This window comes from Diplotaxodon limnothrissa, linkage group LG14 (genome assembly GCF_057381915.1).
Source record: "Diplotaxodon limnothrissa isolate DT_005_m linkage group LG14, D_limnothrissa_male_GT1.1, whole genome shotgun sequence".
NCBI lineage: Eukaryota > Metazoa > Chordata > Actinopteri > Cichliformes > Cichlidae > Diplotaxodon > Diplotaxodon limnothrissa.
In genome coordinates, this window is record NC_140609.1 from 6,448,621 (window position 1) to 6,464,588 (window position 15,968).

General features: G+C 42.1%; 1 protein-coding gene across 1 annotated transcript in view; it reads left to right on the plus strand.

The window, feature by feature from the left end:
* The window catches only part of lrrc75a (leucine rich repeat containing 75A), a 68,212-nt gene that overhangs the window by 2,877 nt on the left and 49,367 nt on the right, over positions 1–15,968 (plus strand). The window contains exon 2 of the mRNA XM_085370651.1: positions 7,299–7,427. Within this exon, the coding sequence (XP_085226777.1) occupies positions 7,299–7,427 (129 nt within the window). The remainder of the gene's footprint in view (positions 1–7,298; positions 7,428–15,968) is intronic.

Genomic DNA, 15,968 nt, shown 5'->3' on the forward strand with positions numbered 1-15,968 from the left:
TGAAAACGTCCAACTAGCACTGAGTAATCAGTAAACAGCAATCTGGGGAAGCTGTATGTCTATAAGCCTGAGGTGCTGCTTCCTGAGCACCAAATAGTACCAAATAGGTACTCAGGGATGTTGGAGACTGAAGGATGTGGTCTGTATTTCTTTATCAGCAGGGTGTTCCAGCTTTAGAGGCCAAACGGAGAAGGCTGAAAACAAACTGGGTTGCCTTACATTTGCATTAACATAATAGAGATAATAACAGGTTTTGATGTTGGGTCATGAAGGCATAATTGGAGGAGTTCCAGTAATATAATGATGATATTTAGTTTCATGTTGCGTAGGGCCTGTGCTCTGCCGGAACAGTATGTGACGGACAGAAACAGGATGAATTGGATAAAGACAATTACTATGAATAAAGGGAAGCAGGAGGAGAGAAAAAAGAAAGACTACCATTAGTGTTCAGCTAAAGCAGAGGACAGACAAGAAGTGGTGGTGAGTGATTTCAGAGACAGTGAAAGACAGCACTTAGAGGGAAACATGACAGAGAGAGAGAGAGAAGGGAAAGGGAAACAAGGAGAGATGAAAGTGAAGTGCTGATTTTGAAGAGTGTGTTGGTTACGAGCGTCTCTTTATTGTTGCTTGGAAACAATGGCGATAAACTGGCGAGCTTGAATCAAGTAGACATTGATTAATGAAACAGGAGCTCTGTTAAGAGATAATGAGGAGGCCTTCTTCTCAATCAATGCTCTTCAATTAACTCGCAACCAAAAACTGGCATCTCTCTACACCGTTCGCCCCCGGGCCCCCTCACAGCTGATCGCTTAACTGTAAGAAAGAGCGCCGGAGCGTGCTTTACTGGCGCTAAATTTATCTGGCAGGGTTCCTTCAGGTGTTTCCACTCAGCTGCATGGGATTTTTTTGAAGCCATCACATGTGACCAGGGTTTCAGTAGTAGTAGCAGCAGTGGTGTAGCGTTGCGGTTGCCTCTAACGTCTGAAGATACCAGTCAGCTGCTGAAATCCTGTGGAGCTTAACTCAGGGAGTAAGTCTGGTTTACCAAACTCTGTTTCATCACAAGCATGCGATGAAAGAATGGCACCTGCCTTGTGAGGAGGTATCCCATAGATCTGAATTGTGGCAGTGATGTTAGAAAACACAAATGAAATCCAAATCTACCGTTATGGATAAGGTTCGACTCTGACATGTGCTGCTAAAATTATTTTATTAGATATGTGATGAGGGCTGAACAGAAAAATGGCAAAAATGATTAAAACAAGCATAGACTAAATCCACATCAAGGAGAAAGGGATATTAAGATGTTTCAACTCTGTGTATGACACTGAAAGAGTGGGAAAAAGAAAAAGTAAGGATGTAAAAACACAGGAAAACCTTCAAAATAACCAAGGAAGTGAACTGTAAAGGACACCAAGACAAAGACCGTGACTTCATGTTACAGCAGCATGATTTGTGTCCAGAGCCTCCAAAGATTCGCCGTTTTCCCAGAACTGCAGAAGTTCCCTGTGGAGTTTTGTGCTGTTTTGATAAAGCACGTCATAAAAGAGTGGATCTATCTCCATACATTGCACTGATGTTCGCTCAGCCATCTTTTATTTTTGTCTAATCAGCACTTGAGGGGCAGTGTCTCAACATGGTGCCATTTGATTGAATGATTCATATAGTCCGCGGCTCTTTGAATCACCATGGGTTGAGTCCTGCCGGCAGTGCTAATAAGCAAATTCAAGATCGGTCGGGCACCATTTCAATAGAGACAATGACATGGCAGTCAAAACGTCATGAAAGAAGCCCCAACAGTTACATTAGCTGCCCCTTGTTTTATAGATAGAAAAACAAGATTAAAAAAAAAAGAAAACTCTTTCCCTCATAATTGTCATAATAAACTAGCCAGTTAACCTGTTTATTAGAAGAACAGACTAGAACAGACTCGCCATTGGATTAATAAAAATATGATAAAATAAATCTAAATAACAAAAATTAAAAAAGAAAAAAAAGATATAGTCATGTGAGAATTTCTTTTTAATGTCTGCATACATATAATAGTAAAAACTATCTAACTACCAATATATGATCAGCATATACACTATATAACTTTTATGCATAGATTGAATATAAAAGATGGCTGTGGTAATGCCAAAGTGTGTGAATCTTGCATTCTTTCAAATGGCCAGCGGGGGGGGGGGGGGGACTCCTCAGGTTGTATGCATGCCTATGAAAAAATGGCCATCAACTTCCTCAGTGATTGGTTTATGGGCTCCATCGCTACCTTAGAGTTTTCTTCAATAACAGCATGATCTACATTTTATAAACAATGGTCCTCATTAGAGTCCGCAAAGACAATACATCAGGACATGATTTAGGGTGAGCCTATGTTGTAATTAACAGGTTGATACTGTAGACTCATACGTGCTAGGTTAATGCTGCCTGTCTGGGCCCTGGACACTGTCTTAAAAGACAATCTTGTTCTCAGGAGTTTCATTTCCTGGGTGAATAAAGGTTCTGACTCTTAGCATTTGTTTCAATGTCTCACTATGGGATGCACCTCCCTGAGTATTCCTCAGAAGCATGTATCTCATTCTGCCAATCCTGATTGGGTGTTGATTGCCACAATCACATTGGGCAGAGCCACCCAACCTTTAAATAGCTTGCACTGTTACATAGTAGGTATTCAAAAACCTATTCTCATTTCAGGGCATATATCTCAAGTTAGCTAGCTTCTTAGGTAGCCTAAGAAGCTAGCTAGTTTCATAGGCTAGCTAGCTGTCCACAGACAGGAGTGTTGGCTATTTCGCGTTGCCAGATGGTAGCTAACTAACGGTCTCCAACAACGGCTAGCGCACCAAGCTGGCCTGTCAGAAACAGATCCCTTGTTGCCCTCAGCCAAAACTGCGGCTGATGGTTTCGACATGGAAGGGAGTCGCGGAAGCTGAACCACAGGCTGGCACCATGTTAATAATAAATAAATACATAATCGACAGTGTCTGTGAAGGTTCTCAGTCATCCAGGTCATCGTAGTCTAAGGAGCTTGGAAAGAAAAACGTCTGGACTTCTTTGAGTTGCTTGAAGATGTTTCACCTCTCATCCGAGAAGCTTCTTCAATTCTAACGTCAAATGCTGGAGAGTCCCAGATTTAAGTCTTAGGGGAGTGTCCCCCAAGAGGGTCATGAACCCACTGTTGATACTCTACCTAATCACACTAGCCAAGGGGTGAAAACGGGTGTGGGTCACAATCAGCCAAGGTTTCAGGTGAACCCGCTGTGAAACCTAGCCCCACCCTATCATGTGATTTCCTGAGGTCAAATGGTCCAGGATGTGAGTGGGCGTTAAGGTGTCTGGGAAAGGATCTCAAAACTGGATTATAGATGGCAGACGGTTGGTGTCGTAAGCCACCGCCTCTGTTCAAAGATGGTCGTTTACAGTGGACATAGATGGATTCTTTCACTCTTCTTTCAAACCGTGTCTTCTCTGTCCAAAATGTGAACATTGGCATCCTCGAAAGAGTGACCTTTGTCAGCCGAGTCTTGTCCTGTCGAGGTGGCTCTTCATCGACAGTGACAATCGAGAGTGATTGCTCCACATGTCATTTCGTGTTTGTGCAAGGCTGTTAAATATGGCATTTATTTTCTTATTCTTTACCAAATGTGAGATCCCGGTCCAGATTCTCTTACAAAAATAACAAAATGGAGGCCTGTCTTGTCAGAGGTGGCGCATACTGTTTGGTCAGGATGTGATTTTTGATAAGGTTCAACATCTGCTTCATATATAGCTCCACCTGCCTCTGTTGCCATTTCCTTTTATTTAGCAAAGAGCTGCACTTGATCCATTGTGTTTGTGTTTGCCGCGTCTCTTCAGCTCCACCTTTGTTAATATTCAGCTGGGTTCCAACCACTGCTTTGATGTTGACCGATCCTAATTAGAACAATAAGCAGCATGGAAACCTCAGTGAGTCATAGCTTTCTCTAGGAGACTGAGCATCCATCAGTCTCGCTCTTCCCTTTTCTCTCATTTCTAAAGGTCAGTCCTGATGCCACTCAGCTGGCAATAAAATGCCTGCAAAACAAATCCAAACACATGAAAATATATCTGCACTTACCTACAGGCTAAAAAGTGTCTGGATTCTTGTTCCACACATTCTTTCTCTCAGAGCATCTTCCAAGCAGCATTCTAGCATCCACACAAATAATAATGGTATAGATAAAAAAGTTAGTAAAGCAAATTACATACTGGATACAATATGCATCCTGTTACACGGGACATATACAGACCACACATATAATGAAAATATACAATTTCAACATTTTCTTTATGAAGCGCATAAATCACGACTATAAATCTGAGCTTGAAGTTTGATCTTGGGGAACGCTAACTTTACCCCAAAGTGAAATACATTTTGACAAAATACCAAAGTGGCAAACTGTTTTTGCCCAATATTTTTTCCTGTATTTTATAATAACCCCCCCCCCCCCCCCAAAAAAAAACCAAACAAAACAGAAATCCTGCCCTCACTATCAGTTGGTCTCACAAATGTTAACTTTGCAGTTCAAAAGAAAATATACCGAAACTATATTTCTTTGCAGTTATAAGTATATTAAATGGTAACTTTTTTAGTAACTATGCACTGTGTGCACAATTATTAAAGTAAGAGTAATAAAACAACTCAGAATTTACATATAAACATTTCTGACATGTCAAAGAAAATCAGTGACCAATATAGCTACCCTCACAAGCCTTCCATTCATGGAGTCTGTCAGTTTCTTGATGTGTTGATGATCAACTTTTTGTGCAGCAGCAACCACAGCCTTCCAGACACTGTTCAGAGAGGTGTACTGTTTTCCTCTACTATAAATCTCTTGCTTAAGCAGGGCACACAGGTTCTCAATAGGGTTTAGGTCAGATGAGGAATGGGGGCCATGTCATTATTTTTTCATCCTTAAGGCCTTTACTGGCTAAGCATGCAGTGGAGTACTTCGATGCATGCGATGGAGCATTGTCCTGCATAAAAATACTAGTCTTCTTGAAAGATGCAGACTTTTTCCTGTACCACTGCTTGAAGAAAACTGGGAGTAAGTTTGATTTTGAGGCCATCTTCAACCTGAAAAGGCCCAGCTAGCTCATCTTAATAAATACCAGCCCATACCAGTACCCCACCTTCACCTTGCTGGCGTCTGAGTCAAAGTGGAGCTCTGTGTCCTTTACAGATCCAGCCATGGGCCCAGCCATCTGGTCCATCAAGAGTCACTCTCATCTCATCAGTCCATAAAACCTTTGAAAAATCTGTCTTCAGATATTTCTTGGCCCATTCTTGATGTTTCAACTTGTGTGTTTTGTTCAGTGGTGGTGGGGTTTCAGCCTTCCTTACCTTGGCCATGTGTCTAAGCACTGAAAACCTTGTACTTCTGGACACTCTGGGTAGGCTGCAGTTCTGGAATATGGCAGCCCTATAGGATAATTGGTTCCTGATAGCTTCACTTTTGATTCTTCTCAAATCTTTGGTAGTTAATTTCCGTCTTTTTTTCTCAATACGTTTCTTGCGACCCTGTTTGCAACAAAACATTTGATGTGGTTACGCCCCAATATCTTAGCAGTTTCAAGACTGCTGCATCCCTCTGAAATACCTTTACATCTTTTTTTTGGCCCATTTTGCCTGAGGAAGAGAAGCTGCATAGAAATTATGCACACTTTTATATAGAGTGTTGATCTTCCCAGGCCACGCCCTCACTCATTATGCAAATACACATCACCTGATATGCTTAAATCCAATAAGCACACAAGTTTATACAGCTTGAAAATTTGCATAAAAATTATGATATGGCCAAAATACTCACTTGCCTAATAATTGTGCACACAGTGTATTGATTCAACCACAACAGAATGAACTTTTGGGAATTTACTTATTTGGATGATTGAGCATGCATCAAGAAATATTTAGTGACATTTTTTATTAAAGTGCAGCCTAAGCTTTAAGCATGGTCATTAGCTTTGAAAGTGTGATATTAGATAAATTAGTTGATCTGATGATGGAGCTTGAGGAGAAGTTGTTACTAAACCCTGAATTTATGTAAAATATATAGGCTAATGCTTTGGATGGTAGCAGAAGGACATTACCATCCACAACGTCTTGCCAGCAGCACAGCTAAAAATGAGCACTCAAGCAGAAAAAACTGAGAGTCCTAGAGCTCACTCGTGGTCTGCAAAGCGTAAATGCAGAATATTTTGGTGTTCCAGCGTTTTCTGCTTTGACAGGATCAAGCAGGAAATAAATGTAGTATTTTAGAACTACAGTTATGTATTTGGGAGCTGGACCAGACGTTTACAGAACAAATTTGTGCCTAGATTAAACCTTTCCCCTGCACACTGCACGAGCTAGAGCAAAATGTCAGGATTTCTCACAATCTAATTGGCAGATTGCCATGAAATGAGCACATTCATGCTACCAAGAAAGTGACCTTTCCTTTACTCCCACACTCAGGACAAACTTTACAATTTTTGGTCCCGCTGTTAGTTAAGTTCTAAAAACATCAAGATTGACAGTAGTATTTGTGTTACATGGAGCACTCTCATACTCTTGTTGTACTTGTTAAAAACCCAAACATAAAGCTTTGCTAGTGTTTTAACCTTTTAATTTTGTTCCCAAACAAATCAACTTTTGGGTCCTTATAATGGAGCATGATGGATAATGTAAATGATTAATGTCATCAGTGACTTGAGCTCAAACAAATAGCATAGCATGGTTGTTTTGCTCAGTTGTACTGCATCCAGCATACACAGCCTGTGCTCTGCTTTAGGCTTCATATTAAAGTCAGTGACAGGAGCTTTTCCTCAAAATACTTTCAACTGTGGCAGTCTAATCCTCTCCTGCACACTTTCATGTGGCGTTGTCATTCATGTTGACTTTTGAAGTTTTAACAAGACTGCTGTTCATGCGTGAAGCTCTGCCAACAGGTTTATGCTTCATTGGCTTTGATGGGGCTTGAGATGTGACAAATTTTGTTTTTTGGCCTCCTCTCCAGAAACCAGACAGTCAGACAGCAGGAAGCAGTTCAGAGGGCTTTAATTCAATGCTTTAGGGGGTCGGGAAGTTTAAAAAGCTGCATTCAGAATGTAAACGTCTTTGACATACTCGCTCGGACTTACATATGAGGGAATGAATGAATTCGTAGCAGTCATGGAACCTGTATTCTTTTCTCTTTTTTCCCTCATTATCTTTCCTTTTTTTTAATGTAGAGCCTGTTTATATGAAATGTGCTACATAAATATATTGCTAATACATATGGTCTTACTTAATGTGTGTGTAGGACCTAGGCATGGAATCAACATCACTGGATGACGTGTTGTACCGCTACGCCAGCTTCAGAAACCTGGTTGATCCCATCACGCATGATCTGATTATCAATCTGGCGCGATACGTACACTGCCCCAAGACGGTAGGACAAACACACACACACGCACACGCACACACACACACACACGCACACACGCACACGCACACACACACACACACACACACGCACACGCACACACAGTGTAAATAAATGTTAATAAAACCTAGTACCTCCTACTGTAAAGGCTCCTGGGCATGCTAACATAAACACACACACTGTCACTGACTGATGCTATTTATTGCGTTGCTGCTATCAGATGATCTCCTGACTCATTTCTTTGATACTATTTGGTTACGGAAGTGCTCTAAAGTGGCTGTGTATTATATGTGCGTCCTTGAGGGAACTACTGCTGCTTGTGTTTGTTCACTCATGTAGTCCGGTGTCACTGAAGGACAGAAAAGGAGAGGGAAAGAGAGCATGGAAGCAGCGACACACAATGAATAATGCAAGGAAGAAGGAGTGATGGAGATGAAGATAGGAATTCAGAGGCCTGATGTGTCATTTCAGTACATTCTGTTGTGAAACACTGTTGCCCTGAAGCTGGCTGCGTTAAAAGTCTTTTTTCAAGCAAACACTGACTCCATTTCAATGTTCTCAGCCTATGATGATGCAGAAACATTACTGAAATGATTAACTAATTGGTATAATCTATATGTGAGTGATTTGTGGCCATAAATCCTGACCTTTCTAAAGCAGGCTTTGCACTTTAATTTGATGGGTTTCCTGTGAAAACAGAATGCTTGAGATGTGAAAAATAAGTATTGCATATCTGCACAACTTCCACAGAGAAAAGGCAAAGAAACACTAATGGCAAATATTTAGTGCAGACAGCTGGTAAAAATGTATTGACTCTTGGGCAATCATGAGTCAATACAAGAGTCAATACATTTTTACCAGCTGTGCGTCATCATGGCAGAATTTGCTAATTACGCGGGCAAGTGTGAGTGTGTATGTTTGTGGAAAGCTCAATTATATAGGGATACCATGTGTTTGCGTTCCCTCGTACACACCGAGACATGCCTAGACATGCCTAAAACTGAGAGCAGCCACCCTCTGATGATATTTTATGCCTGATTTAGGTTTCTGCAGGGAATCTTTGTAGTCCCCACGTAATTTAGAGGTGGGCCGATCGATCTAGTATAGACACCAACAAATTTATACTAGTGTGATAGAATCAATGCTTTGTTTCTATGCTCTAAGTTCAGTGTGTAGCCCACTGAAATTAGTTTTTTGGAAATGAAACGATGCACCTCAAACATGCACTATGAAAAATGTCTGAACCTTTTTGTGTTGACTGTTGCATCTATTTTATTTATTTTTCTATAAAATATTTAAATAACAGAGGTTCACCCAAAGTGCTTTAGAGACAGACATTTTACATTTCAAGTCTCAAAAATTTCAAAATAAATGAAAAGCTGGTATGTTTTTGTTGTCTTCAATAATTTTGGAAAGTAAAAATCACAGTGATTTAGTGGTCATTAAAATGTGCTCAGAATTTGCTAATTGATTATGATTTATCTGATAAAAAGTAGCTTCAGATTTTTTTTTATAATAATAACTAGCATGTTTGTGCCCTAAATTAGTGGTTCTCTAACTGTGGTACGCATACCACTGGTTGTACGTGGGCTCCCTCTAGTGTTACGCGGGAAGTCTCTTTTTTTTTGTTTAAGATCAAATGATATATGTCTTATATATACTACTTATTGGGGGATTTCTGAAAAATTAAAACACACACCTCTGCTATATGCTGCATAAATGAAGACAGGAAACTAAACAGCAGTGATGTTTGTAGGGTTACTGAAGTTGGGCTAGCTGGTATATAATGGTGTGCTATGTGATCGCTAGCGACACAGCTATGTTTGCATGATGTAAACACATTAACACAGTGAAGCTGGAGGATGAAAACGAACTTTTTTCCACTCGATAAAAGTTAACATGAGGGTTCCCAATGTTAGGGACAAATGCAATCGCATAGCAGGATGCTGTAAATGGACCAAACGTCAGTCAGGAGAACAACTGAGATAATCCATCAACAATACGAGGTTAGTCATTAATATACTGCTGTATGGGCTGGGCTGTAGTTACATCGTAAGGTTTAACAGCTGAGCTTTGAAATGAATAGTGGTAGCAAAAACCAAGATAGGCCCACAGTGATCTCTGCCTTTATTTAGGGGCTTGTTTAGATTAAATAGAACAAGATACAAAGCATTAAAACGTTAAAAACACAACAGCCTTAATAAACGCAGATTAGTTTTGAACGGGAAGCAGGGTTTATACGTCATCACTTAAAGACTGGATATCCCACCTGCTGTGAATGTTTTAATGCAGTACAGTTGTTATTATTATCACTTGTCACATCCTTTTTATGACAGTTAAAATAAATAACATTCATATAAGAAATAAAATTGTCTCATGTAAACTGTATGTGGTGTTAAATAGGCCTATACTACTGTACTTTAATGTCAGTCATAAGGGTGGTACTTTAAGAGCCATATATTTTATGAGGTTGTGTTCATTGTGAAAAGTTTGAGAACCAATGCCCTAAATCAAGTTATCTCCATTAATGCTTGCTAACATAATGCGCTTTCTCAAAGAAAAAGGCTAACTGCATTAGTAATCCTGGACAAGGATCATTGATGAAACACCCAGAACACACATAATCTCCATATAAAAGATTTGGCATCACTCACTGGTTTGAAAGCCTTGACTTCAGCATTTAGACTGCAGGCATATAGGTTTTAACTGACTTAAAGTGGATTAGAGTGTGAAGTGTTACGCTATCAGCTAATGCTAGCTCTTTACATCTAGTCTTCACTACAATGACAATAGTGAAAACAGTCCCCTTTGGCTTTTTATAACAAAGAGGTTTTATCCATCTTTTATATGCAGTTTATGAAACTGACTTGCTCTTTCCCCATTAAAGTGAGTTTTTGCCTTGCTTGCTGCTTAGAAACAAAACATGAAAACTTGAAGATTAGCATTATTTTTTTTAAGTAAGCTAATTTTAGCATAGCATTGGATGTAATAGCACCCTTTCATATTGCTATTAGACAGCCATCTAAACTTTCCGACATGTAGTACAGAAATATACTGCAAATGTCAAGATGACATTGACAAGATGGCGCCGAGTATGGCAGCCTCGTCGCGAGCTCCCCCAAGCAACGGCTTTCTTCTGTGTTTAATTTTACTTTTCCTTTATTTTTTCACGAGCAGCACTTGTCTCCTTGTGTACGACCGACAAACCTTACTGGACATAAAAGACGGTCTTTCTTATAACTTTCCGGAGTTCAAGTTTTGCAACACGGACGCTCCGTTTGCAGACCCCCCATTCATCTCACCTGAGACGCCTTTGTTCTCTGGCCCTGGAGGCCGCAAACGCCGACGCAGAGGGAGAAGATCTGGCGTTCTGGTTCGACTGAGACGGCGCACTTACAGACCACCGTTACCCAGTTTATTACTGGCTAATGTGCAGTCTCTGGAGAACAAGCTGTGCGAGCTTCGGGCACGGATCTCATTCCAGCGAGAGATGCGGGACTGCTGCGTGATCTGCCTCACAGAAACCTGGCTATCGGACAAAGTACCGGACTCCGCAATACAACTGCCGGGGTTCTCTGTGCACCGCGCGGACAGGTCACAGGATCTTACTGGGAAAAGCAGAGGCGGTGGTGTATGTTTCATGATCAACAACAGCTGGTGTGATTATGCGAACGTGCACCCGGTCAAATCCTTCTGCTCACCGGACCTGGAGTACCTGATGATTAAGTGCCGGCCATTCTGGCTACCGAGGGAATTTACAGCAGTGATTATTACGGCTGTTTACATACCCCCACAAGCCGACACTGACCGTGCACTCAGGGAACTGTACAGCGCGATCAGCAGTGAGGAAACCGCACACCCAGAGGCAGCGTTTATCACAGCCGGAGACTTTAATAAGGGAAACCTGAAGAAAGTCTCACCAAAACTCCATCAACACATCCTTTTTAACACACGTGGAAACCGGCTACTCGACCACTGTTACACCTCTTTCCGGGATGCGTACAAAGCCCTCCCCCGCGCCCCATTCGGCCAATCAGATCACTGCTCCATCCTGCTCCTGCCCGCCTACAGGCAGAAGCTGAAACAGGAAGCTCCAACCCGGAGGGCGGTGCACTGTTGGACGGACCAATCGGAGTCTGCGCTGCGGGACTGTTTTGATCACGCGGACTGGGAAATGTTTCACGTGGCCGCCAGAGACATTGATGAGTACACAGACTCAGTCTGTGGATTTATCAGGAAATGCGTGGAAGATGTCGTCCCATCCAGAACAGTTAAATCCTTCCCAAATCAAAAACCCTGGATTAACGGAGATGTTCGCGCGGCACGGAACACCGCCTTTGCCTCCGCGAACACATCGGACTACAAACACGCACATTACCAACTCCGGAAGACGATCAAAGCAGCCAAACGTGAGTACAGGGACAGGGTGGAGCAACAGTTTGACAACCCTCGGAGTATGTGGCAGGGACTAAACACGATCACAGACTTTAGAGGGAAAACCAGCACACCGCAGACCACGGCCTCTCTGTGTGAGGATCTAAACGTATTCTACGCTAGATTCGACGCAGCGAACACCATGAGACCGGACAGTGTGCGCACCGCGGATGACGTCAGTGCGCACACTGTGTCTGAGGAGGATGTGCGGAAGTGCTTCAGGAAGGTGAACGCGCGCAAAGCTACTGGTCCGGACGGGATTCCCGGCCGCGTCCTCAAGTCATGCGCGGCTCAGCTGGCTGGAGTGTTCACACACATCTTCAACCTTTCCCTCTCTCTGTCTGTAGTCCCAGCCTGCTTCAAAATGGCCACCGTCGTCCCTGTACCCAAATCCTCCACCATCTCCTCATTGAACGACTGGCGACCTGTAGCCCTGACCCCCATCGTAAGCAAATGCTTCGAGAAGCTGGTCAGGGACTTCATCTGCTCTGCACTACCCGACTCACTGGACCCTCTACAGTTTGCATACCGCCACAACAGGTCCACTGATGATGCCATAGCCCTGACACTACACACTGCCCTGTCACACCTGGAGAAGAGAGACACGTATGTGAGAATGCTGTTTGTAGATTACAGCTCAGCATTCAATACCATCGTTCCCTCGAAGCTGGACAGGAAACTGCAGGATCTAGGACTGAGCAGCTCCCTCTGCAGCTGGATCCTTAGCTTCCTGTCTGACAGACGCCAGGTGGTCAGACTGGGCAGCATCACCTCATCCCCCATCACACTGAACACTGGTGCTCCACAGGGGTGTGTACTGAGCCCTCTCCTGTACTCACTCTACACCTACGACTGCACAGCCACTAACAGCTCCAACATCATTGTGAAGTTTGCGGACGACACTACAGTGGTGGGTCTTATCACCAACGGTGATGAGACGGCTTACAGGGAGGAGGTCAGCGCCCTGACCCACTGGTGTCAAGACAACCATCTCACCCTCAACGTCGCAAAGACAAAGGAGTTGATAGTGGACTTCCGGAGGTGCAGAGAAGTACACACCCCCATCACCATCAACGGCGCTGCTGTGGAGAGAGTGAGCAGCTTCCGGTTCCTTGGAGTACATCTGGCTGAGGATCTTACGTGGTCAGTACACACAAACAAAACAGTGAAGAAGGCGCAGCAGCGCCTCTTCTTTCTCAGGAGACTGAAAAGATTCGGCATGAGCCCCCGCATCCTCAGGACCTTCTATCACTGTACCATTGAGAGCATCCTCACTGGATGCATCACCACCTGGTATGGCAACAGCACCGCCTACAACTGCAAAGCTCTCCAGCGAGTAGTGCGGTGCTCTGAACGGATAATTGGAGGTGAGCTTCCCTCCCTCCAAGACATCTACAGGAAGCGCTGCCTGAGGAAAGCGGGGAGGATCATCAAGGACTCCAGTCACCCCAGCCATAAACTGTTCAGACTGCTTCCATCAGGAAGGAGGTTCTGCAGCATCCGGTCCCGTACCAGCAGACTGAGAGACAGCTTTTTCCATCAGGCCATCAGACTGCTGAACACGTCATAGACACCTCAGCTTCACTACTGGAACTTCAACATTATGCACTCCACACTGTATATAAATGCCACTTGTTTTGCACATTTTCAACTCTGTATATTTTATATATTTTATTATTATTATTATTATTATTATTATTGTTATTATTATTATTATTATTATTTTTTTTTTTTTTTTTACTATTTAATTTGTAAAAATGTGTATACACACACACACACACACACACGTAGGAAAATATTTAGTATACACATCCAGAAATGCATACACTATTATATATTGTACATATATTTATTAGTTTCAGGTTGGCCATTCTTGTATTTTGCTCGTTTGTGTTGTTGTGTTTGCACATCTCTGTTGCTTGTGGGGCTCGCACACAAGAATTTCACTCGCATGTGCTGTGCCAGTGTGCCTGCACATGTGATGTGACAATAAAAGTGATTTGATTTGATTTGATTTGATGTGTACCAACACGTACACAGTTTGCAGTTTTCTCTGCTTATCTCATGCTTAAATAAGCCAGGGAACTTTATTTTGAAGAATAGTTGGTGCACCTTTGGAAAGATCAAATTAAGCTCAAAAGTAAAACTAGATTACACAACTAGACAACAAATGGATCAGACTCACTTTATAGACAGACTTCTTTAATGAAAACGTGTACAGTGATCTGTAGTCTAAGGGAAAAGGGTAAGGTATAAAATACTCACTTATATCACTGCAATAAGGTGCATTGTGGGAGAAATGCTTGACACACAGCTACAGTCAAAAAGGAGGGTACTGTGTGTTGTTCATAACAGGGGAATGGATTGTGTCTGAGAAGAACAGAGCAGGAATGAGAAAGGGTGTTGTTCAGTGAAGAGAGAAACACAACATAGCGTACAGACAGAAGCACAGAGAGGTGTTATCTCACGTGTTTCACTCGGCCATTCTGTCTGACACATTGCATCGCTGTTCTTTTACTTTTCTGACCTGGTTGTCAATAACAGTGTTTATTCTTTTCTTTTTAAATTATGGAATAGATAGATTATCAGAGCAGGCAACATTTTTCCAGTCTTGGGAAAAAATGTTGTATAGCCAGAGATTCAGTTCTATTCACTTGCTTCAATGAGGCATTTTCACCAGAGAGCTGCTGCTCACTGGATATTTTCTTTTATTCAGACCATTTTCTGTAAACCCTAGATGATGGTTCTGTGGGAAAATCCAGTGTCTAACATATTGCAACCAGCCTTTCTTTCACCAAAAACCATGCTATGCTCAAAGTCACTTAAATCCCATTTCACCCCCATTCTGAGGCTCCAGGTTTGAACTTCAGCAGGTTGTCTTGACCATGTTTACATGCCTAACTGCATTACTGAGCTGCTGCAGTCTGACTGGCTGATTAGGTATTTGAGTTAATGAAGTGGGGCCAGTGAGTGTGTTATGTTTGTAAGGCTTGGATAAAACAGCCTCTCTGTATTCCCTTGTGTGACAGCTAATTATTTTTATTGAAAAACAATTTCACACCTTGTTAAGGATAAATGTTTTGTCTTTGGCTGCATGAAAATCTAATTTGAGCCTCTCAGTAATACGTTATATGCTGTCAGATGCTCAGTCCTGTATATTCGACTGTTTCATTAAGCCTTGTTTCCTAAGGGCAGATGAACTGGTTCGGCATATATAAGGTGATATTTAATCTTGATGTTTTATAGGCATTTGACAGGTACACGGCAAGAGTGTGAAAGTCAACTGAAACAGTAAAGTCTAGGTAGACTTGTAGCAAAACCAAAACTATGAACTACAAAAGCAGAGTAATATAATATTTGACAGATCTTTGACTGTGTGAATGCACTTCCTTTTATTCCGGCATTTGTCACTGCAGCCCTGAGAATCCGGGCAGTTCCACATACTGGTCCACAGCTTCCCCTACACAGGAAATTCCCATCAGGCAGCACCACAAAAGCAAAAAGCGTCTTCCCAGAGACCCCTTCCACCCAGCACTCAACCTGCTCTTGCATAAAGCCGGCTGCTTTGAGGCGGACTGAGCATGTTTTCCTTAGCACAATGCGCACTGAGTGCTGCACTTCCACTTTATTTTATACTGTGGTGGTTGTGTGTATGGCTGCTGCTGCTGTTATATTGCCGGTTGCATTTTTTTTTCCAGTATCAAATTTCTTGATGAAGCTTGTCGGATAGTATAAAAAGCAGTAATGTCAGTGGAGTATTAATCACACTGTTTATAACTAAACAGAGGTCCTGAGAACCTTTTAGCTAAGGACAGGATTAGCAGATTAGTGCGTAAACACAAATGGAATTGTCGAGTGGATAATATTATCCAACATCCTCTACAGGGAGTGCAGAATTATTAGGCAAGTTGTATTTTTGAGGAATAATGTTATTATTGAACAACAACCATGTTCTCAATGAACCCAAAAAACTCATTAATATCAAAGCTGAATGTTTTTGGAAGTAGTTTTTAGTTTGTTTTTAGTTTTAGCTATTTTAGGGGGATATCTGTGTGTGCAGGTGACTATTACTGTGCATAATTATTAGGCAACTTAACAAAAAACAAATATATA